The following is a 24,511-nucleotide window of genomic DNA, read 5'->3' as shown; positions in this document are numbered from 1 at the left end:
ACCTTCTATTTGGGGTGACATTTAGTTAGTCTTTTTTATTACCATAGAGAACACATGAATCCATGGCACACACAAAGACTTGCAACAATAAACAACTGCAATACGATAACTCTGATGGCATAAATGAAAAAAGAAGCTTTACAAATTTTTATTTGTATTTAATACAAAGCACTGCAAAGCTTGCACAAAATGCATATTATAAAAATTAGGATTAAGTACAATTACATCACGATTTCAATAATAGGAAACAAATTATTATTAATGAAAATTTCCAGTGTTATTTTTAAATACAAGGAGAAAAAAAAAACTTTTTGATCATCTTATTACTTTCAAAGAATTACTAACATGAAAAAAATGAAACATTACATGAAAAATTGTGTAATGAAGAATGAGATGCCACCAATAAGATCAGAACATTCATTGAAAGAGTAATGGACTGGTGTTCACACATTCAAAACAATCGTGTTATTTAACAAACAAACTCACAACTGAATATATGTTTTAATAATTTAACCTGAGGATTACAGAATAACTTCAAACTGTAAAATTTACTTTTGAAAATGCTGATGCCCTACCGTATGAGATGGATCATACATGGACATTCTCCCTTGCAGTAATGCTATGGTGGATTATACATACGTAAAGAGGGTGAGATAAATTTAAATCATGTTACAGCAGCAGGATGAAAAAAAACTTTTTTTCCCAAGTCTTCTGAAAGAGGAAAATGGTTTACATTATAAAACAGAACCATTCTTGTTCAGAAGAGTCTTAATTTTCTCAAAGTGGTGTATATAAATTGACATGTGTGATGTAAATATTTACTTAATTTCCTCTTTTTAATTATCATGCTGATAAGAATATGTGAAGTAACTAATAAATAAATCATTGCCTTGTTAACACTAATCTTATTCAAATTAGCTGTTCGATTGCATGGAATAATGCAACTCACAATACTGCTCTGCCTTTAGATGATCTTTTGTCAGTAAAAGCAATGCGTAATTATCTTCATTATTACTTTGGAAATTGTATAATAAATGCTGCCAATAAGAAAATAAGTAAAAAGTTGTCGCTCATGGGTCACTTTCATTGAGGACACCGTTAATTACATTATGCAGCTATGCATATAAAACTGCCTCGGCTCTTGAATTAATTGAAAAACTAGGATTAAACATAAACATGCAATTAATCATTCTACAGTGACCATAAAAAGTATTCACTCTTTGGAAGTTTTCACATTTTGTTTTTATACAAAACAGATCTGTTCTTACTTTAACTTTTTATGTTGATCAATTTAAAAAAAATTGAAATTAAATCCAATGGAATTCAGTGTTGTAAAACCATAAAATGAGATAACGTTCAAGGCGGCAATCACTTTTTACCAGCACTGTAAGTTTCAAAGGCTGTTATTCATGAAGTATTCCTTTGATGTTAAATATTACTTTACATTTATTAGAAAAACAGGTGGAGTATACTTTTCACTCTACAATGCAACAAGTGTCCATATTATTTACATCAACATCCTAATAACTTTTTACAATTGTACATTTGTTTTAAGTTCATAAAAATAAATTCAAAACAGTAGTATACAGAATAATTTTATCATAGGTTTATGAAGTTCTCTAGAAGGAGGAAATAAATAGCCTCATGCAAAAACATTTTATATATTTTGAAAATCATTAGTGCAATTAGATTATGGACTCAAAATTCACACCTTCCACTACAAACACCAATGGGTCAAAGTTCATGTTAATTACCTCAGGCTTAAAACCTTAGCAAAGAAATGTGTACAGAGGAAACAAAGAACATGAAAAATGATGAACTGCATTGTTAATCCTATCAAAGTTTTGTTTATTTAATAGGAAATATGTTTGATTCTTTAAGTACAGAATAAGGGCAAACTGGTGCAAGTCTTATGGTGTATGATCATTATATTTGATCTACAAATTATATCACTCAAAGAACATAACAAAACATGACTTTGGTATTATTGGGAATACATGCCTCCTGGCACTACTCCTCCTATTTTTATAGTTAAGTTTAACCAAAAGAAAATTCTGAATCTGTGGAATCTCACATTTTCATCCATTTATATAAATAAAATTTTAAAAAATCATCAAAACCCTTCATTCCAGTCCTCTTTAACTGAATTGTTCCATTAAAAAACAAAAAAATACTCAAACTATAAACAAAACATGACTTAGAACATGTCAGAAACATTTTTAAAGTGCTTAATGAAGTGGTTCTCCAAGATTTTGCATAATACACCAATATCTTAAGTTACAATTTATAACAGAGTATCTTAACTTGCACAAAAAAAGAATTTGGTGCCGTTTTCTGAATTACCTAAATATTAGACATTTTGGCATTACATTTTCCTCTTCCCTTTAAACAGAGAAATGTAATTTTATCAACTCTGAAACACATGGAGGATAGTATTTCTTCTATAAGATGTAGTGTGTTAAAGCGTTCACAACTAAAGTGAATTAGTGTAAGACACCACACAACAGCTTACAAGTTGATCAGTCTTCTTTATAAAAAATAAAAATTATTTTTATAGATATTAAAGTAAAACAATTAACAGCAACAATTTAGACAAGTGCTATTATTCACACATAAAAAGTACGTTTAAGGAAAATGAGCAATGAATTTACACCAATTTGTTAAATGAAGCTTAATTATACAAATGAATCAATAGTAAATTTAATTTAAGTGAGAATGACTAAATCTGAAAAGTTAATGGACAAATTATGTCTCTGATCATCTAGTAACAAGTAATTTTTTTATGAAATGGAATAAATCCTTAGTAGCATTCATATTTTGGCTGCTAGAATAGATGCTATTTTGATAACATTACAATGAAACCCTTGTTTCTCTTTTCATTGTGCATTTCATTTAAACTCTTTCTTCACCTATAGGATATTTAGAGTTTTAGTGCCAAATAACTGCTTTATGCCTAATTATTAATTTTTCACTCACTGTCATCTAATGGGCCACAACATCTTACAAAATGTAGTGTATACAAAGTAATTATATAAACTGATCTTCTCATTATGACTTGGGGATCAAGAGTGGTGGTAAGAGTGGGCACTTAATAATCGGGTCTGAAAATCTGGCAAAGAAGAAAGATAGTCTACTACTGAGAGTAATGCAGACCACCCAAGGTAATGTACATGTCTTCCAACAGTGTGACTACTATCACCTGTTTGTTTGACCCAAATGAGCAGACAAAACAGTAATTATGTAAGACATTAACTGTTTGAAACTCTGATTTATCAATGAATGCATTTACAGAAAAGTTATGAATAGCAACAAAAGGGAACCAGACCATGAACAACAGAAATGAACAGCACCCCTGACAAAGAGAGAAACTCAGATGTATTAATATAAAACAAAAGCAGATAGAACCAATAATTTACTGAAGGTCATGTCACATTAGAGGACTTTTCCAGTAATTTACAGTTAGCCTTCATTTGCATAATCATAACACTTCAGTCTAGTGGGACATATCTAGAATCTCATTCCAAATAGTCCATGACTCACCCAGACAAAATCAAACAGGTGTGGTTTTATATTTAACCATACTGGCAGGCTCTGTGTTCATGACAGCTAATGAATGCTCATCTGGAAGTGTAATAAAAATGTAGCAATAAATGAGGAATAAGGAACAAGGGTGTTTTGGATCTCACGAACAGAAAAATGTTAGTCTTTCTTTTGTCTCATGTTTTAAATGCTGAAATAGATCAGAAAAAGAAAAAAAGGGCCAAGATTGCATCCTATCTCGCCGTACTGGTTAATCCTTTGTACAGCACTGGCTCCATTGGGCGATACGCTACTGGCTGTCAGAAAAAGGTGTACTACAAAGTTGCTGTTCAGTTGTTAAATTTGACATTGGCGGCAATTTTCAGTACTGTAAAATGACATGGTCCAGTGCCAAGACCAGAAACTGCAGTCAGCAAATTTGACATATCTTACAACTAGAAGTTGCTTAATATAACACTGACTTAAGAAAACTCATAAGAAAAATGAAAACTCTGGTGATAAACAAAAAGGCCAAACAAAGACGTATTAAAAATAAAAAACAAAACAAAAAAAACAAATATGATTATGCCAAAGTTGGCAATTAGTTAATATTTTTTTTTAAATAATGCTTACTATTGTAACACCTTCTACTGAAGTCATCCATTGTCGCTTTTTAGATCACTTGTTTAACTATGATTTTGACATCTTAATTTTTCCTTTCCCTTAAACTAACAGATTATTAGTAACAATGCATAAAAAGTGGGCAAAAAAGAAGCAGCTGGCTTGCTGCAATTTGCATCTGTGAGTTTACAACATGATGGAGCAGTTTTATTGGAAAGGAGAACAAAGAAGAGAAAAAAAAAATAGAGGATTGAGATGTACTAATCTTGTTTGGAACAATGGCAATTTTTGACATGGCCTCCTTATTAAATGCCATACTCTTATTAATAACACAAACTAACCTCTGAGAAAGTAAGTTTTCATGGAAACCTGCAGCCTTCAATAGCACTATTGAAACAAGGTTGTGCTCACCTATTCTGCAGGATAGTAGCTCTCAGAAGCATGAAAGAATTTATAATCTCAGTCTCTTTTTTAATCAATTGTTAAAATCCTTATGTTTGCTTACATTTCTTACTTTTTTAATGAAACATCTACTTAATCACGATGTGTTATTTGCAAATGATTACTTCCTTCCTTATAGTTTATTTATGGAGAACATACTTGATCATGATCACATAAAAATGCAAATACTGTATCTTTAGATTAGGTTCTCTATGTAAGATATGTCAATTACTCCAATATTTGTTAATTGTTAACTGGATAAAAAGCATGCAGAAATAAAGCAGCATACTTTTACTCAGCAAATGAAGCAACCTCATTATTGAAAGATATAAAATATATCCAGACATGTATTGTTGAAAAAGATACTATTTGGAACCAAATTTGTACACATACAAATCATCAGGAATGGGGCAAATAAATGATATTGATTTAATCCAGATTTTTCTTTTATTATTTATAAATACTGTATAACAGGCCAACATTCAATATGTTTATGAGGGAAAAATGTACCCTTAACCTAAGGCACACCCTTTAGCAGCAATCACTTAACACAAATGTTTCTTGTAATAAGTCGATTGGTCTCTCAAATCCCTTAGGAATAAAATAGTTCAAAATCATTACCCAACAAGAAAGGCACTATTATAAATATTGTCCACTAAATGATGACCGATAAACTATTTCTTACCATAGCAAAGCAGGCCATTTACTGCCTAGTAGGCTTATATATCATGCTGTTGACATACAGTAACTTGGTACAATGACCACTTCCGGGTAAACTAAAAACAAGTCAGAATTTTTTTCCCCTTACATATTTCCTTTCTTACTGTGAAATAATGGAGTTCATATTGTTTAAAGACTAGTAAGTAATTCTTCTCAAACAGATAAGAGAATTTTCTTTCCCCAAAGGATCTCACAAATTTCTTTTGTTCTGGGTATGGCATTTTATCAAGTTCTTTATGATCAAAAATCATTTATAAAATGGTGTGTTACACTGTAATTTCAGTTGCATTAACTGAGATGACAGAAGAAGTAACGAAACAGTTACTTTTTCACAACATACAGAATGTTGACTTTTTAAATAATAAGACCCCCATGATTAAGAATTTCTACACATGCAATTATGGCATAAAGTTACATTATCCACACAGTTATTTTCTGTAATGAGTTAAATTTCTTTAAAAAAAAATCTTAAGAAAAATCATGCAACACACTACTATCAATAGTGTAATTAATATTTTGCCCATTGTTCCATGAAGATTTCCAGAGTATAACTCGTATCCTCGAAATAGTTGGATTTTCTTTTAATATTAAACTATAAAACCTTTATTAAATTCCATTATATGTGGAAAGGTTACAATCTGTGTGGATATTAGAAATATATGCTGTTTAAAAAAAAAAAAAAAAATTACCTTCTTCATCAGAAAACTTGTGTTATTACAGCATTGTCTTTTATGTTATCAGCATCACAAAATCTTTCACCACTTACAAAATCTTGCCATCAGTCCATGTGTGGCAGTATGGATATATGTATTCTTTAAATAATCCTAGAATTTGAGGTATGTGATCTGCTGTTTTGAACTAATCTCCGATCTCCAATGTTGCTTCTTCATCATACACAGTACTTCAACCACACTATTTGGAGATTTCTCTAATGTTCAACAAGAGAACCTGTGCAACTTTCAGTTTTAAACAAAACACATCATGGCTGGCTGTGATGTTCTGACAAGCACCATCTCCAGGTCCACTCAGTTTCCAGAAAGTGTCTTCATGAGAAATTTTTGCTTCACACCCTTTTAGCAAGCTACAGGAGGACAATTTTTCTCCAATTATCTTTCCTGCACACTTTAATGTTGTTAACTTTTTTCTTAAGGGTAGACAAAATGCACCAAATTTCCATGATGGTTCTTCTCTTCATTCTGCTTCCCTTCATCCATGCAGTTTTAATGCTTTTCAGACAAATTTTGAGCAATTTTAAGAACATTAACAACATATACAGGAAAATGTCACATTAGTCATTTAAAAAATGGTAGGCTTTATATTAATGTCAAAATCTTCATCTTTGCATTACAAAGTTTTGAAATGTTAAACAAATGCTTTAACAAAATAATCCATTTAGTCTACATACAGTGGATTCTGACAGTATTCAGATCCATTCATTTTCTGCACAGTTTATTCGGCTGTATATTTAATTTAAAATGGATACATTTGACATTGACTTTTTTGCCCTCCAATCTACACTCAATAATCCATAATTACTGTTTTCTGAAAGGTTTGCAAATTTATTAAAAAATCAAAAGCTGAAATCACTCATACATATAAGTATTCATACCCTTAATTCTGTACACGCTTTGCAGCTATCATAGGCAACTCACTGGAGAGTCTGCTACTGAGATGGTAATCCTTTCCAAAAAGGTTCTTCCAGCACAACACAGGACTTCTGAAGCTCTGTCAGAGTGACCATTTGGTTGTTTTTCACCCCTCTGATCAAGGCCCCACTGCCCTGGTTACTAAGTTTGGCTGGACCACCAACTCTAGGAAGAATCCTGGTGGTTCCAAATTTTCCATTTCAGATTTACTCAGGCCACTGTACTTCTGGAAGATTCAACATTTTAAAAATTTTTTTATACCCCAATCAATAAGGTCTATGGAGAGCTCCTTGGACTTCAAAGTTTGTTTTTTTCTCCGGACATGCAATCTAAATGATTTCCAGTTAATTCAGTTTGTCACAGCAGAACCTCAGTCAAGTTCTAGACACAGCAAGGATTATTAAAGCAATCAGGATGCAACGGAGTACAATTTGGAGTGCCACAGCTAAGGGTCTGAATACTCGTATAAATGAGAGATTTCAGTTATTGATTTTTAATAAATTTACAGACCTTTCCTAAAACATATTTTGACTTTATCATTATGGGTTACTTAGAATAGACTGTTGGGAAAATATTGAAAATTTATCAATTTAAAATGAAATCTACAACACAAAGTGTACATAAAGTGAAGGTGTATGAATAATTTCTGAATCCACTGTATAATCTGAGCATTCTGAAACTTTAATCAAAATGGTTAAATACTCTGCATGAAATCAAAACCTTTGAAAATGGGTTCTAAAGTGCAAAAAATGGTCACTGGCTTCAAAAATTGCCACATGAAAAAATTGTGCATTAAACTTGCTCCATGACTGAAAACACTTATTTAACACTCATTTCAATAATTACAGTTTTTCCTTAAACCTATCGCAACTTTCTGGAACAAAAACATACTGCAAATACAATTTAAAAATCACTGCTGGAGTAAGTAACTGGATTATCATCAAATATAGAAAAAAACATGGCTCTACTGGATGGCTTGAAATCTAAGATTATAAAAAAATTCTTACCATACTTGCCCAAGTGTTTTTGTCTAGTTGTATATGAAGATAAATTCTACCATGGGTTCATTGTATTGATCACCTTTATGAAACCGATTCAACTTAGGCTTGAGAACAAAGGAGATTAACCTTCAAAAATTGCTCCATTTTGCTTAATATTTTGAGCTCCATGTCAAACCAGAAGTTAAGAATGCATCAACACTGTCTACTGCCTTAATATAATTAAGAACATGACCAAAAACTTGCAAACCAATTGCTGTTCTAAAAATAATTTACATGGTTTATTATTATATGGTGTGTGTGTGTGTGTGTGAGAATTATACAGTATATGAATAAAATAAAATCTTTTACACCACTCATTTGCATTATTTCAGTTTTAAGAGAGATTTATGCTACTGCTGTGCCTCTGTCACAATAAATACATCTTTTGGCCTTTAAGGTGTTCCTTAAAAAGGAATCACATTTCAGACTTTCAGAAGACAACAAAAAAGTCTGAATTTACCACATCTAATTGGTTAAAATGAACTACAACATTTTTTTGCTTATACTTAAATGTATTGAAATTAGTATACAATGACAATGTCAAATATCAATTTTAGGTAAATGTTTACCCAATACCGAACAAACAGAAAAGCCCAACGTAACCTTTACTGGACAAAAGTACTTCAACAGGCAAAGCAAGGGAACGCTATCAAAACCTTTACAAGAAGTCTTTTTTTTTTTTGCACAAGTGTAGATTTGTTACCTTGCAAAAAGACATTCTTCAAAAGTCTGATTCTTCAGATAGAGCTGATCTTTATCCCTTAATATTTGCTGTTTGCTTCACCCAAGCTTTCAAATATTTCTGTAGCTCTTAAATCCTATTGCATTTACATGGAAAAAGAATGTGGAAGCAAGCATGTCTTTCTCTTTATGATAAAGAAACCTAAACACTGAAAGCGTTCTTTTTCTCATTTTTCCTCGTTGCTAAAGTTATAAGCTTCAAATGTGTCTAACGTATAAACAACACATTTACCATGTGGGCATCATGTCAGGGAACCACATCCGTCCAAGGTGTTTAGAGACCTCATAATGAATTTGCTCAACATTGTACTTGTTATCTGGAATCAGCACCTCTTCCATTATAGAAAGCTGAGTTAGCCTTCCACCACACATCTTCACAAACTCTACAAAAGCACTGCAGGTAACCTCACATTCACCCAGGCCAATGGCTGTTAAATTCTTACACCTATCTGCAATTCGGATAAGCTCTTCATCCAAAGGCTGAAGGCCATTGGCACATACTACTAGTTCAATCAGCCTTGGACAGTTGAGTCCAATACGACCAAGCATCTCTTTGCTAACAGCCCGTCCAAAGTAAAGGTGGGTTACAGGTGTTTCTTCACGAAAGAATGGGTCAAATTCCTCCTCATACAAGAAAAAATACATAACAATGTTGACTTTTGGAGAATGGTGAACTAGGGCATCCCAGCTGCTCTTCTTGATGATGTGAAATTGTGTCTGGCCTGGATTCTCACTTACAACATCAATTCTCAAATGCTCCAAGTGAACATGCTTCTCACTGGACAGGGCTAAGAGGAGCTCATCACTCAGAAGGTGGTAATTCAGAGCCAGTTCCCGCAACCCATGACACTGATCAGCCACACAGAGAATTCCTGTGGAAATACACAAAAAAAATACACAATTAAAAGGAGAAGCATCACTGAATTAACATCCAAAAAGCATTAGAAACATATTTCTAAAAATCGAAATAGTCAAAATGAAGTGAACGGTCATTGAGTAGCAGGGAAAAGGTACATCAAAGGTCAAAAGTATCCACACATAGAATTAAGAGTTAAAAACATCTAAGAGAATTTGTGTAATAACAGAAAAATGTTTCATTAAATGACCATAAAAAATACCATCACTGCATGAGGTATTGCATATTAACAACGTTATAGATTTATTGTAATGAAACTCCTTAAGACTGAATTTAGCTTATGAAATCCTTAAAACAAATCACATTTTTTCACCTTTGTTGAATATGTCAAAATTTAGACTGATTCCAAACATCAGAGACCACGATAAGCTGCATGCATGTTCATTATACAGTATCACTAGTGTGTCTCCACCACTGCCCGCCATGCTTGCGCCACTTACACACAACTGCTCTGCACCTCTACAGAGGATTGCAAAATGGACCCATTCTAATAAGAGCATAAGGGTTTTGATTAGACTTCTCTGAAAGTAATTACAATAACAATGTTGTAAGAAGCCCATGTAACTATAAATACTGCCAAAATTACTAATCCAACCAGGAACTTTGTAGCCTCAAGACTAACAAACCATGACAAATTTCAGACCTTACTAGTTATTTTCCCTGCATGGCAAATCTGACGCATGGTAATCTATTGACAGTTTTGAATATAAAGGAAACAGAAACCTGATTATGTGCATACCTTGCTATGCTAATCTTCCTTGCTGGTTTTCAGGGAAGTTGGACCACTATTGGTAAAAATATTTTCAAACACTAATGAGTAATCAATTTCAGTAGTTTACTCACATTATATTTCTTCTGGTTAAAAAGTGTACGTTTGGGTTTAACACCTACAAAATAAACCCAATGGCATATATAAGCCACTAGAGGGAACCGCAGCTCAAGAAAATCACTTTCAAATATTTTTCCATAGCAACATTTCTTAATTAAACAATATTTATTTCTTCAGGCACAATACTGTATTTTAAGATTTGCATTTTTAAAATACAGTAAAACCCTCATTATCTGCACCCAGATTAACGGAGGTTGAACATTACACCTGAGAAGAACCTGTTTAGTGTAATTCACTACTTTTCCACATAAATTCATAAATCCTTTGCAGTGAATACTGTACTGGACGTGTAAATACTATACTTTTAACCTTGTTTAACTTTGTTACCTTTTCTCATTTTATGTTTAACTTTAATGTGAAACAACCCATTCTTATTAAAATGTAATTTTGACAATATATTTTTATTCTTAAAACTGTTGTACTATTAGCGGTATAATAAATGGTGTACCACAAAAATAAATGAATGTGTATTTTTTTTATATAAAATTAAACTCACTGAAGTATGAAAAGGGACTTAAAAGTGATACTGCATTATATAAATTGGCAAAATATTTTATTTCCATAATTTTTAATCTGAAATAACCATGGCCATCTGTTTTATTGTTTATAGTTATCTGAGGTAGCTTAACGCCCCATTACCACGAATAATTTGGGTGATACTGTATATGAAAAGCCAACATACAAACATTATTTATTCCTAATATTAAAAAGATTAATTCCTTACTGGCCTTTAAGTTTTGAATTCTACTTGATGAAAGGTTCAAAGAAAGTAAAGGTTTTACACCTTTTTCCCAGTTCCTGCTCTAGTTAAGAGCATTTAAAAACGTTTTTTTTTTGTTTTTTTTTTTATTTACTTCATCCAAGACATTTTTGTTTATTAATTATTTTGTCATGAGGTGTGCGTGACATGTCACTGAGGTTTGCTCAGTACACCACATAGCCGTTTGTACATGCAACACATACAGTACAAGAATAAGGCGTGGACACTTGGACACGCAGATAAGAGTGCAATTTTGTGTCATTTCAGTCGCTCAATCTGACTGCTTGATGACCTTTTTTGCCAATAGGAGCTGTGATTGGACACATAGAAGAGTTAAATACTGAATGCAAAATATACAAGCTGAATTGACATCTCTTAAATTAAACCTTAAACAGAAAACTAATCTGTAATTTATGTAGTACAGAATATTTCTCTATTTTAAGGATAGGTGATATACAAGAAAGTGTTGCTTAGGTAGGGTACATTAAATTGTACTTTTGATTATTAACATAATTACATTGTGGTCTTAAAACAATAACAGAAAAAACAACTATTTACTGGATATTTATTTTAGTAACATAGTACATTTGCTGAGAGGACCAGAGCCTCCTGGCCACCCTTTAAATTCCACATACCCGGGAAACGCAGTTTTTTTTCATGTTTATATCAAGAATAATATATAATAAAATGCATAATTTGTTACCATTTCAAATATTTTGCATTTTTGTGCTTCATGCATTGACTTATTTATAGTAGAAAATACTGAAAACTGCATCATACAGAAATAAATACAACTAAAATGTAAAGTGCTGCAAAAATTTTAATACAGGATAACAAATAGATCAGAATTGTCAGTTTTAAGGCTTGAAAAAATAACATACAAGTGTTGAAAGCTGTCAATATTTTTGTCTAACCCATCTAAGTACAATGCAAAAAGAAGCAAAAGCACGCACATATGAATGACTAAATTAAGTAACTTGTAATGTTAAATGATGTAATTTAAAGTAGATGGTATGTCAACCCATTGCTACTTGAAGAGTAAAAAAACAAGTGAGGAAAAAAGACAAAGTAGTATTAAACGAATACAGTAATACTTCAATGCATTGCTCATGAAAAACAACAATGTAACAACCGAGTAGCTACATTAAGCACTAACAAAACTTTGATGTGAATATGCAACAATTTACTGTAAAGGAATAATTCAAGTTACAATGAAGAAGCAATAGCAATGGTAATACAAATAACACAATAACAGTTTTCATTTGGCATGTCTAACCCACTATAAAGAATTGTTAAAATAATATTATATGGTTTAAAATATAACTCCCACAGCTGGGAAGAATGAATGCAGTTAAAGTTAATATATTTCTGGTGTTCTTGTACTTCATTCAATGCATTTCAGTATGTATACATAGGTCTTTGTAACACTTTGAGTAATATAACCAACTATATGAAACAAACAAAAAAATCCTCTGAAGGATCTAGTGGTAGCTTGCTACCTGTATACTATTGCATTTACTGTAAGAATAATGTGGATCAAAACACAGAATTTGAATCCATGAATACCAATTTTTAAAATCTTATTAAAACCAACTGCACCCTGAAAAAGAAATAATTTCTCTTATGAGTACAGCTTTGACACTCTTAGAAACTTATATTAATAGTGCATTCAGTGTACAAGATTAAAAATGGCTTATATAGTAACCATAAAAGGTGTCACCATAAATTTTTAGAAATATATATCCACTTGCTATTCATTTGAATGAGTTTGACTCTGTATGAAATAGCAATAACATAGGGTAAAAAAGGTGTGAGCATATTTAACACAAGTATTTGTCCATTTGTATCTAACAACCAACCAGTGATTCTTCATCATTGTAAATTGATATGCTATATCAATAAAATATATTACTGTGATACAAGACAATAGATTTGACTTTCGTAAACAACACAAAAAAACTCAAGAATTATTTATCACCACATCAAAGTTAGAAAATACGTAGTATATAACACCACTAAGTGCAGGATATAAAGCAAGTATTTGATTGATTGATTTAATATGCGAGTTTTCAACATAAAAGTAGTTAGTTTAAAAATCAAAACCAGCATCTACTTACCTGCTGGGGATACATGGGGACAACTGCTCATCTTTAAAAGTTTAAGTGTGTCACTATTATTTGCAACAAGCACTTTCAGGGAAGGATCATCAACTGGTGTGTCATCAATCTTAATTGAAGAGAGTGACTTTGAGTTGACAAACACCACAGTGAGAGCAGATACAAAATGTGACTGGAGATATAAAACAGAGAGGGAAATAAACAAAATTCAGTAACATGAATCCTATGTTTAAAAAATTGCAAACTCTTTTACTTTTAAATGTATTTTGTTTGTCTTTCCTTTAGACCTGGATTTAAAGCTCTGACACAATAAAGGTACCTGCTGCAAAAAAATAAAATCATATTCGACCACCACAGATGAAATCATGAACCAAGACTATGTGATCCAGCTTTCTAGCTAAGATGGCATCAGATAATAATAACTTTTGTAATATACTAAGTGGATGCCAAATTATTCAGTTAAGGTGTTTAGCCGCATCCATTGTTAACAGGTTTATAAAATCAAACATATAACCATGCAATCTCCATTGACAAATAATGACAGTAGAATGGGATATACTGGAGAGCTTAATGATTTTAAACATACCACTGTCATTAGGACGCCCTCTTTGCCACGAGTGTATGTGAAATTTCTGCTCTGCTAGATCTACTCCAGTCAACTATAAGTGCTGAGGAGCAACAACAGCTTAGCCACAAAGTGGTAGACAATGCAAAGTCGTATAGTGGAGCTGCGGAATACTGAAGCACCTAATGTGTAAAAATAACCTGTCCTCTTTTGCATCACTCACAATAGAGTTCCAACCTGCCTCTGGAAGTAGCATAAGCACAAGAAAAATATGCCAGGAACTTTATGGAATGGGTTTCTATGGCCGAGCAGCTACATAAAAGCCTAAGATTACTATGTGCAATGCCAAGCGTTGACTGGAGTGGACTATTGAGCAGTGGCAATGTGCTCTCTGGAGTGATGAATCACACTTCACTATCTGGCAGTCTGAAGGACCAATCTGTGTTTGAAGCAGGCTAGGTTAGCACATAGTGCCTACTGTAAAGTCTGGTGGAGAAGAGAAATGGGCTGGGGCCATTTTTTGGGATATAGGCTAGGCCCCATGGTTCCACTGAACAGTACCGTTAATATCACAGCATACAAAGACATTTTAGACAACTGCGCACTCCAAACTTTCTGACAGAAGTTTGGGGAAAGCAATTTTCTATTCTAGCATGGCTCTGTCCCTGTGAACAAATCCAGGTTCATAAAGACATAGTTTGACAAATCTGGGGTGAAGTAACTTTGGATCCTTTGGGATGAATAGGAGAATGGATGAGAAGACCTGGCTCATAACTAAACAACCACAACTGAAATTACAGAAGCTCTTTTGGCTGAATGCACACAAATTCCATCAGATGCATTTCTAATCAGTAACATGTAAAATCGGACCCAAAGCTAAATATTCTTTACGGCAAAACACTGTGAAACTGAAGCAAGGCAAAAATCAAAAAAAAAGAAAAAAAAAAAAAAAAAAACTGCTGATATTCAAGGTTTGAATTGTTTATCGTGTTGGTTATAACATTTGAAATGTAAAACAACTGATTAAAATACAGCCAAGTTATAGTATTGTTGACCTGATTAAGTTAAAGTTATTCTAATTAAAGCTGCACATTGAGGAATGGCTTCATCTTGGAGGTTCTGGGCCAAATAACTGAAAATAAAACAGTATTTGCTTAACACTAGAATTACCAGAGCCTATGAGAGAACTTGTAGATCCGGCCCACCTTAAATCGCTTCTTAAATCCGTTCACACCTCTTCGCCAGCGTCTTTTGTCCTTTAAATGTGCTGATAAAGACAAGCTGCCAGCAGCCGGCTATTCCATCTCCCCACCGACTGAGAACGTGCACGAACTTCTCCCAGCTCATGCCTTGATTGATTATCTGGGAGTGAAGTGGAGTTTTAGAGTGGAAATAATAGATCGTTATTTGGAACACACGCATTTCATGCGTGTTCCATTTCTACAGTAATCTGTGTAAACACATTGTTAAAACAGAAACTTTTTCATTTTTTAGTAATAAATGTTACAAAATGTAGGCATAAACTATAGAATGTGTAAAGCCTGTGTTCCAAAGATCAAATAAACACTTTCACAAAAGGTTCAAGGATGATACAACAGTTTCCGTGGCATAGCGCGCTAAGATTTGCTTCTCAAAGCGCAGCAGCTTTGCTGTGCCTCACAGACCTGAGTTTTGATTCCCCGCTGGGGATAAAGTGGTACTTTTTTTTTTTTTTTTTTCTTTTTAACCTCAAACGGACATAAAATTTATAAATTGGTATGCACTGTCAGTTAATGAGATCGTTATATTTTCATGTGGGATGCTCCTTTTAAAATATTTTTTTAACAATTGAGACTGCAATTAACATGAACAACTGTCCTTATAACTGTTATTTTTAAGATCCATAACATGCAGACAGACAGAGCACTGCGTAATAGAGAGACAGACAGGCAGAAAAGTCACTAGATATACAGTAATCCCTCACTTATCGCGGGAGATAGGTTCCAAGGCCGACCGCGATAACTGAATTTCCGCGAAGTAGGGACACCATATTTATTTAATTATTTAACGTGTATTTGGACGTTTTTAAACCCTCCCTGTATTGTTTACAACCCACCCTTTACTCTGTTAACAGGGACAACTGCTAAACAATATGAAATCGGTAGATAAGTTTACACTTACTGTATAGCGAAGTACACATTGCTATACATGATGTGATGATGGTGATGAATATGCTGCGCAGTAAAAATGATGACAATGAAGGTGATAATCCCCTGAATGCAGTAGCAAGAGCACGTTAATGCTGAATGAGTGAGATGAGACTTCCTGGTTAATGCAGCACTCCGTCGCTGAGCCAATCAGCAGCACACAGGAACTTAACTGCATGCTCTGATTTGGTAGCTTCTCAGTCATCCGCCAATAGCATCTCTTGTATGAAATCAACTGGGCAAACCAACTGAGGAAGCAAATACCAGAAGTAAAAAGACCCATTGTCCGCAAAAACCCGCGAAGCAGCGAAAAATCCGCGTTATATATTTAGATATGTTTACATATAAAATCCGCAAAGTCGTGAACCCACGAAAAGTGAACCGCGAAGTAGTGAGGGATTACTGTATAAACAAACAGGGAAGGCACATGTACTGAAAGAAAAAAAGGATCAACATGTGTGTTGTTCCTGCTGCACTGAATAAGCTCACGCGCTCTAACATCACCCCTCCCCCCAATCTAACTCTCTAAGAAACAGCACAAGTACAGACACAAACCAAGTGTAATCAAGAGTCCCCGGTTCGATCCCCACTCACTCCTATGTTTGCCGTTTTCAGTAGTAAGCTGCTCTTTTTGTTAATATTATACAGTACCCACCTACACTTGGTTTGCGTCTGTACTTGTGCAGTTACTTAGAGAGTCAGATCGGGGGAGGGGTGATGTTAGAGCACGTGAGCTTATACAGTGCAGCAAGAACAACGCACATGTTGATCTTTTTTTTCTTTCAGTACATGTGCCTTCCCTGTTTATTAAATATCTAGTGACTTTTCTGCCTGTTTGTCTCTCTATTACGCAGTGCTCTGTCTGTCTGTGTGTTATGGATCTTAAAAATAACAGTTTTAAGGACAGTTGTTCATGTTAATTGCAGTCTAAATTGTTAAAAAAATATTTTAAAAGGAGCATCCCACATGAAAATATAACGATCTCATTAACTGACAGTGCATACCAATTTATAAATTTTATGTCCGTTTGAGGTTAAAAAGAAAAAAAAAAAAAAAGTAGCACTTTATCCCCAGCGGGGAATCGAACTCAGGTCTGTGAGGCACAGCAAAGCTGCTGCGCTTTGAGAAGCAAATCTTAGCGCGCTATGCCACAGAAACTGTTGTATCATCCTTGAACCTTTTGTGAAAGTGTTTATTTGATCTTTGGAGCTCAGGCTTTACACATTCTATAGTTTATGCCTACATTTTGTAACATTTATTACTAAAAAATAAAAAAGTTTGTTTTAACAATGTGTTTACACAGATTACTGTAGAAACGGAACACACATGAAATGCGTGTGTTCCAAATAACGATCCTTTATTTCCACTCTAAAACTCCACTTCACTCCCAGATAATCAATCAAGGCATGAGCTGGGAGAAGTTTGTGCACGTTCTAAGTCGTTGGGGGGATGAAATAGCAGGCTGCTGGCAGCTTGTCTTTATCAGCACATTTAGAGGACAAAAGACGCTGGCGAAGAGGTGTGAACGGATTTAAGAAGCAATTTAAGGTGGGCCGGATCTACGAGTTTTTTCGTAGGCTCTGGTAATTCTAGTGTTAATTTCAGAGGAAACTTTTCATATACCTCTTGCTTTACCTAAAGTCTGAACTGGGAGTGTTGCAATGTTTTCAATTAAGACAATGAATGATACAATCAGATGTTTATATAATCTGATTTTTATGTACTTTTAGTAATAATTCTGAATACTTAAGTTTAAAAATATTGTAAAACATACTTTATCAATCATATATTACTGAGTATCACATTATAGTGAATGAATCAAAACAATGACCCACAGTTTTGTAACAGATTTAGTACTACATTGCAAATTTTTATCACTTTCATAATAAATAATTAATCCCCAATGAGCAATAAATAACTTCTAGTTAGCTTCTAATTATACCCTGTATGTGAATTAATTTGTTCTAACATTAAGTGAAAATGTCTCACAAACAGTGTTTTCACATTACTGAAAAACATTCTATGAATTTAGTTTAGGAATATTAGCAAAATCGATGTGTCCAGACTAAAAAGACATATACTAAAATTCACTGCCGACTGGAAGTTGTAGTGTACGTACAAAAGACGTTGCAGCACCAGTTCCTGGAGATGAATGAATTAGGCTTCACAATGTTTTGTGTATTATAATGAACACACACAAGCACCTTGCCATCTCATCCCTGACTCAGCAGAAGTTAGTTTCTTGACAAAGCTATCAGCTGTAGTTCTACCTGTAAAATTTTTTGTCTGTAGGACAAATTTGTCAGTCATCAATACTATTACAGAATTCTAAATTATTAGCACAATCCAAAAGTCAGTTGTAAGTGTATGCCTACTGGCTTGGACTAGGTAAATTTTTAAATTTTACAACTTTTTGCCAAAGTGTTTTATTCTATAATGCTGGTGCATCTAGTTGAACTATGGTAGCCTTGCTCAAGAAAACTTACTAGTTGCCAAAAGCCTTTGTTGACCTCTATGACAACTAGGAACATGTTTTGCTACATCATCGGACACAATCCTGTATGTGATTTCTTTTGTAACCACCTACCTTTGATTTTCACCTGGCTAACACAGCCAGTTTAGTAGGTACTGCAGTTTGAGCTAACAAGCATCATGCTTGTGTTATATGAGGAAACATATTTAAACTTGTTGCTTTTGTATTTACACAGTATTACAGCTTTCAGCAAACATATTCACATCTTCTTCTTTCTACTCTGATCTAATGTAACATACGTAAGTGCATGTATTAGAAAGAAAAAAGTTTCACCTGTTGTACGTTCATGAAACTGGGGCGTGCCGTGGAAATCAGGCCCAGAGTTTTAATGGTACAGTTCACTAGCTGCGACAGAATATCACAGGCTGCCTCTGCAGATTCTGTACAGCTATCCACCTATTTTTAAAGGGGAAAATTGATATCAAGCACCTTAAAATGTTTTTAAAATATTTGCAGATTGAAAAACATTTGATCCAACCAAGACACAGAAAGAGGCAAGATAATAATTCTCAAGGTTAATTTTAGCTAGTAAACATATTTTAACATTTATCAACAATGCTCTCCAAGAATATCAAATTTAATTTTTACAAAGAAACTAATCATCAGCAGATTGTGGGACATTTCAAAAGTTAGCATATAATAATAACACTGACCACAATAATACAGTAGAAACCCATTAGGTTAGGTGCACATTCTATTTGTCTTACTAGTGGTTAATTGGATTATTTTCAAAGCAGGCCTAACAAAATTACTATTTTGTTAGAAATCTGAAACAATTAAACATTTACATTTATGTTGATATATGTCCTTCAATGTTTTTTTGAAGCATGACTAGCAACATATTAGCAATGTGATTACTTCATCATTAATACTATTGTGTATTTCACCTTGTTATCTCTGTAGAGTTCTAGGTCTTCTTACCTTGAAGCTTACATACTGCAGATGCTGAGCATGTTTCTTTATAATCTGCTGGATGAGGTCAGGATGGGTGCATTTGAGATAAGAAGTGGCAGGCTGATTGAGCTCAAATTCAAATTTTCTCCAGAGGTCTGGAATATGAAAGACTTCATTCCATCTTCTACATACAGAGGATGCACGTGCACGATCTACCAGAGACAGATACTGGAAGATCTGTAGAACTACATGGTGAGGCAGACTGCCCCAGTCTTCATTCATGTCCTGCTTGTGGACAACACTCTGGCAAAAAGATGGAGACACCGACTTCAATTTTTTGTTTCCTCTCTCTGAGGAAGCAAGTTCTTGCATCTGGGGCTTAATAAATAGTCTGTTCCGTTTCATTCTGTAATGAAAAACAAACCTGGAGTAAGTATTTTTATAACAAACCATTCTATTTAAATTTCATAAAACACTAAAGAGTGTGGGGTTAGATTAGACAGAAAAGAAGATCAGAAATATTTTGATTGAAGCTCTGTCGCAAAAAGTATTGTATGGAAAGCAACAGTCAACTCAAACAAGTTACTAAGCCTGTAAGGCTAAGGGTGAAAAGGGTCCGGTTGATCATTTTTAAATAAGCGTTGCAAAACACAAAAACTTTCTACACCAGCTTGTTCATCATTAAGAATAGCAAAGAGGTGGAATTTGTTACACCAAAACAGTGTTAATTTAATTCCAAAAATAACCAATTCACTGCTGGCATTATAAAACTTGTATCATTGCCAAGGAAAATCAAAAATTGAAAGCCATAATTTACAAATAAAAATTAATGTTAAAAGCATAAAGCAGACCATTAATAGTGTTACTAAATTGTCAGTCACATACAAACCAATTTAAAAACAGACACTTAAGGTTGACAATTTTTGGCACTAGTATACACCTACATGTAATGTATGCCAAAAAAGTATGTTAAAGTTGAAATATAGTAAAAAGTAAACTTGTTAACTTTTACCTACTATACTTTTTACCTTTACATTCATTCTTACATTGTACACTTATACTGAAGACTTTAAACCCATGTTAGCAGGTTAAGCATACAACAAAAAGCGTAACTACTAAAATCTTACACTACATATGCGTATATATGCCACTATACAAAAGGCCACAGTGCTTCCAAAAGGAGATGACCGGGGTTGCTCTTGCTTGGGCTTGATCTCTTCAAATGCAATTTCTTAATACTTTGGAAATTAGTTCCACCTGTGGCTTGGTTTTTGCGAAGGGTCTCTGAAATGCCAGCAGCAGAAAGATGTGGTATGCATAAAATGAGGACAGCATTAATGGGTGAGAGGTGCAAAATGGGGGTCAGCAGCAACTCAATTTGTGAAGAAGGAAAGTACATATGCAAAATAAAAACTTCAATCAACCCTCATTTAAATTTCCTAAAGTAACGGCAGGTATAACTGTGAAAGTTAATTTATCCTCCATTTTTGTTTTAAATGTGTTGATTTTTGATAATTTTTCATGCAAATTAGTATGTTCTGATATTTCTGTAGCAAACAAACCAAAAATCATAAATGCAAACTGATTTGACTTTTATTAAAGCATTATTTGACACAGATGAGTGTCATTTACAGATTTGATTTCTGCCTCGGTGTGCCTCTGCGGTTTTAAAGAAGAAACTCTTGAAAGAAATCTGAGTTCCATGTACATTATAATTAACATGGACTGTATTCATCTATTTTTTATGAGGTGGAAAACAGCTACACTACACACACTTGACTAATCTCATTTACTTCAGACCAATTTACAGTCACTAACAATTTTTACAGGAAACTGGAGTAAACAAAGGTCAAAAACAAAATCGACACAAAAGGGAACCAATCCAGTACGCCAGCACAATGCATGTGTATGTCAGAAATGGTCTTAAACAGGCAACATATTTGCTGCAGGATACACCTAATCTGGGCAACACACAACAACTACCACCTCAGCCACCAAAGTCAAAAATAAGATATCCTGCTTATTTACATGTTTTGCCTGAATATGCCCACCTTGCACAAGGCTCCGTGTACTTCAATACTGTTATTTTAAAATGCAACTTCATTTTAAAACTGTATTTCACACAAGCCACCTGTTAATATTGCCACCTAGTGATGCATTTTCTAGTATCGTTGATCACTGACAAACTGATTCATTTATTTGATTGGGTAACAAGACCTTTTATCCTAATCCTACCATCAATCCAAAAAAGCCACTGATTGCACACTATTAACTGACAGCTACATAGTTACATCAGTTACTCAGAAGTAGCTCAGTTCCTGTTCAGCACTACGTTTATTTTTATTAATGACCACATACTGTGTAGGACTACCACAGCCCGTACATAGTCAATTCAAAAACCTAGGTCAAAAATGATAGGCCCAAATTATTGTAGGCTTACTGATTACCACTGTAGATAATAATGAGGATAAATTTAAGGAAAAATTCCATGGATGTATTTGATTCAAAGGACCTGTCCTCTCAAAGACCCCACACCAAGCAATATGGATAAATCTATCTGTAACGTTATATCCATGATTAGTGCAAGTTTATAAATGAATGTTGTCAAAGAGATCCGTAACCTTTGTCTTGACTGTTTTCACTGAAATAATTTAAAAAGATAAAAAAATACTAAAATTAAATCAAGTTAATGGAAGAATCGTCAAGTTAGCAACCAAGGTGAGGAAAACAAAAACTGCAATTAGAAGCACTCCTGGACAAAATACATTCTGGGGTTCATAGTGTTTTGTAATGGCATTCTATAATATCATTCTCTACATGCCGAGCCCATAGCTTTAGTGTATGTTGGTCAGTGGCTAAAGATTCTCAGCTATAAAGTTTTGTTCTGATGCCAAGTGCACCAGCTTACCCAAGGCAGAACTGGCAACATGTAACAAATAAGTACAGGTAGCCCCTTAGGTTATGAACGAGTTTTGCTTCTGTTAATATTCATAATTCAATTTTCTATGTAACATATTTTGGAAATATCTGCAAAAAACAAAAAATAAAAAAGTGGTTTGTTACTTCTTTTTTTTTTTTTTTTAAAAAAACATTTTATTTAAATTTCATAAAAAAACCACTATAGAGAGTTTGGGACTATATTAGACACACAAGAAGGTCAGAAAGAACTTTCAAACTTTATTAATAAAATAACAGTGAAGCAGTAACAGTACTTTAAATTGTTTTGTGATTTTGAAACTATAAAGAACAACAATTACGTACAGTATATGTTGGTCTTTCGTTCAAATAGGCTATAGTTCTTGATGATACAGTACCTCTTTGAGCTGGAAAAGACAATGATGGCATGAAAAGCAACAACTGTCAATTTAGCTGTCAGTAAATATATGCTTTTTTAAATGAGGGATTGCTAAGAGTGTTGCTCCCCTCTCCCAGCAGCTGTACTATCTGAAAAAGCATGGCTGATAGGCATACTTAAAATGCTAGAATTTAAAAGCAGCAGGTTCTCTCTCTCCTCATCTAAACAGACAGCTGCCTACTGAGCTGCTTACCTGTGACCGAGCTTATCACGCAGCTGCGCATGCTGCTGGTTACATTCGTTGACGTGCACCGTCTTTGTTTAGGGATCGCTGTAGGTCATCTCCTTCTAACAGCAGGTATGCTCCCTGAGACAGCATGGCTTGGATGTGTACTTAGGACACTAGGAATTACAAGCAGCTGCCAGCTGCTGATCAAGCTGTTTATCTGTGACTGAGCTCATTGAGCATGCTGCTGGTTGTATTTAACAATACATGTGCACAATATCATTCAAAATGACAACGAAGTCCATAGTGTGCTGTGTCAAACTATTCCTCAACGTTAGTGATGACTGCTACATAAATATCCATATCAAAATTTGTTTGCTTCATTTATAAGCTACTAGATAAAAACAAACTGAAATTCAGTTTTTTGCGGAATTAACAACTACTAACGTTATGCAACACAACATTCTGCAGCTATAATAGGGCCGCGCTATGTTTAAGTAACCATTTTTTAGCCTGGATTTAAGCCATATTCCTTATATTAGCAGGAAGATCATTAAAGTTTGGTAGACCTGCTGCTGCTAAATATTCCACCAGTCCATAAGGTAGAACTTTTGTCCTTGAAATGTTAAGAAGGCCTATACAGTATATTACAACAACAACAGATGAACTGAGACAGGTACTACAATGGGTTCCATTCAAAAGAAAGAACAGAAAAATTCATTTATCACTTCATACCTTCAAAGAGCAATTCTGAAATGGGCTATGCAGAATTTTAAGAAAAATTAGGTAAGTAGTCATTCTAGCCTCTTCAAGTAATTATCTAATTAACTTCAGGCTAGAAATAAAATTATCTGAACAGAATGTGAATCATTGATTTAATGTATTAGTTAACCTATGTGCATTTAGCAAAGTGAAAAACATGTTCAGTTTACCTACATTTCAGTCACCACCAAACTTTGGAATAGGACTTTGTGAACATGGGATTGCCAAATAACCCAAAAAACAGCAATGCCAGAAACTTGGTGGTGCTTGTTCGGAGCCTTCATGGACATTTTGTTGTATGCAGTACGAGTGGGATGTTGTTGTTCATTATTATTCACCTTTAGACTGTTTTTTTTTTTTGTTTGTTTTATCATAACCACAATACTCACAGTTCTACTGTCTGTTCTTTTCAATCAATATTACTTACATCTTGCAGAAACAGAGACAGGTTAAGTTTCTGCTACAGGATAGGGTCTTTTCATTTTAAACTGAATGTCAAAGAGCTCTTCCCTTTCTTGTTATAACTTTATACTATTCGCTGCACAATTTGGGAACAACATTATGAATATTTATAAGGTTTGTTTATAGTGTTACAGAATCAAAAAAAATCTTCTTGGGAGAGTCCGTTGTTGAACGTAAC

The 24,511-nt window shown here is 33.9% G+C and overlaps 1 protein-coding gene across 2 annotated transcripts in view; it reads right to left on the bottom strand.

The window, feature by feature from the left end:
• Positions 1–1,579: 1,579 nt before the first annotated feature.
• The window catches only part of fbxl3l (F-box and leucine-rich repeat protein 3, like), a 41,548-nt gene continuing 18,616 nt past the window's right edge, over positions 1,580–24,511 (bottom strand). For both annotated transcript variants that reach the window (XM_028812736.2, XM_028812735.2), the window contains 4 exons: positions 19,616–19,994; positions 18,968–19,090; positions 13,411–13,582; positions 1,580–9,600 (listed from right to left, as the gene is read on the bottom strand). In XM_028812736.2, the coding sequence (XP_028668569.1) occupies positions 8,957–9,600; positions 13,411–13,582; positions 18,968–19,090; positions 19,616–19,993 (1,317 nt within the window). In that variant the 5' untranslated portion in view covers position 19,994 and the 3' untranslated portion in view covers positions 1,580–8,956. The remainder of the gene's footprint in view (positions 9,601–13,410; positions 13,583–18,967; positions 19,091–19,615; positions 19,995–24,511) is intronic.

Source organism: Erpetoichthys calabaricus, chromosome 11 (genome assembly GCF_900747795.2).
Source record: "Erpetoichthys calabaricus chromosome 11, fErpCal1.3, whole genome shotgun sequence".
Taxonomy (NCBI): domain Eukaryota; kingdom Metazoa; phylum Chordata; class Cladistia; order Polypteriformes; family Polypteridae; genus Erpetoichthys; species Erpetoichthys calabaricus.
This window is presented reverse-complemented; position numbering and strand designations above follow the sequence as displayed.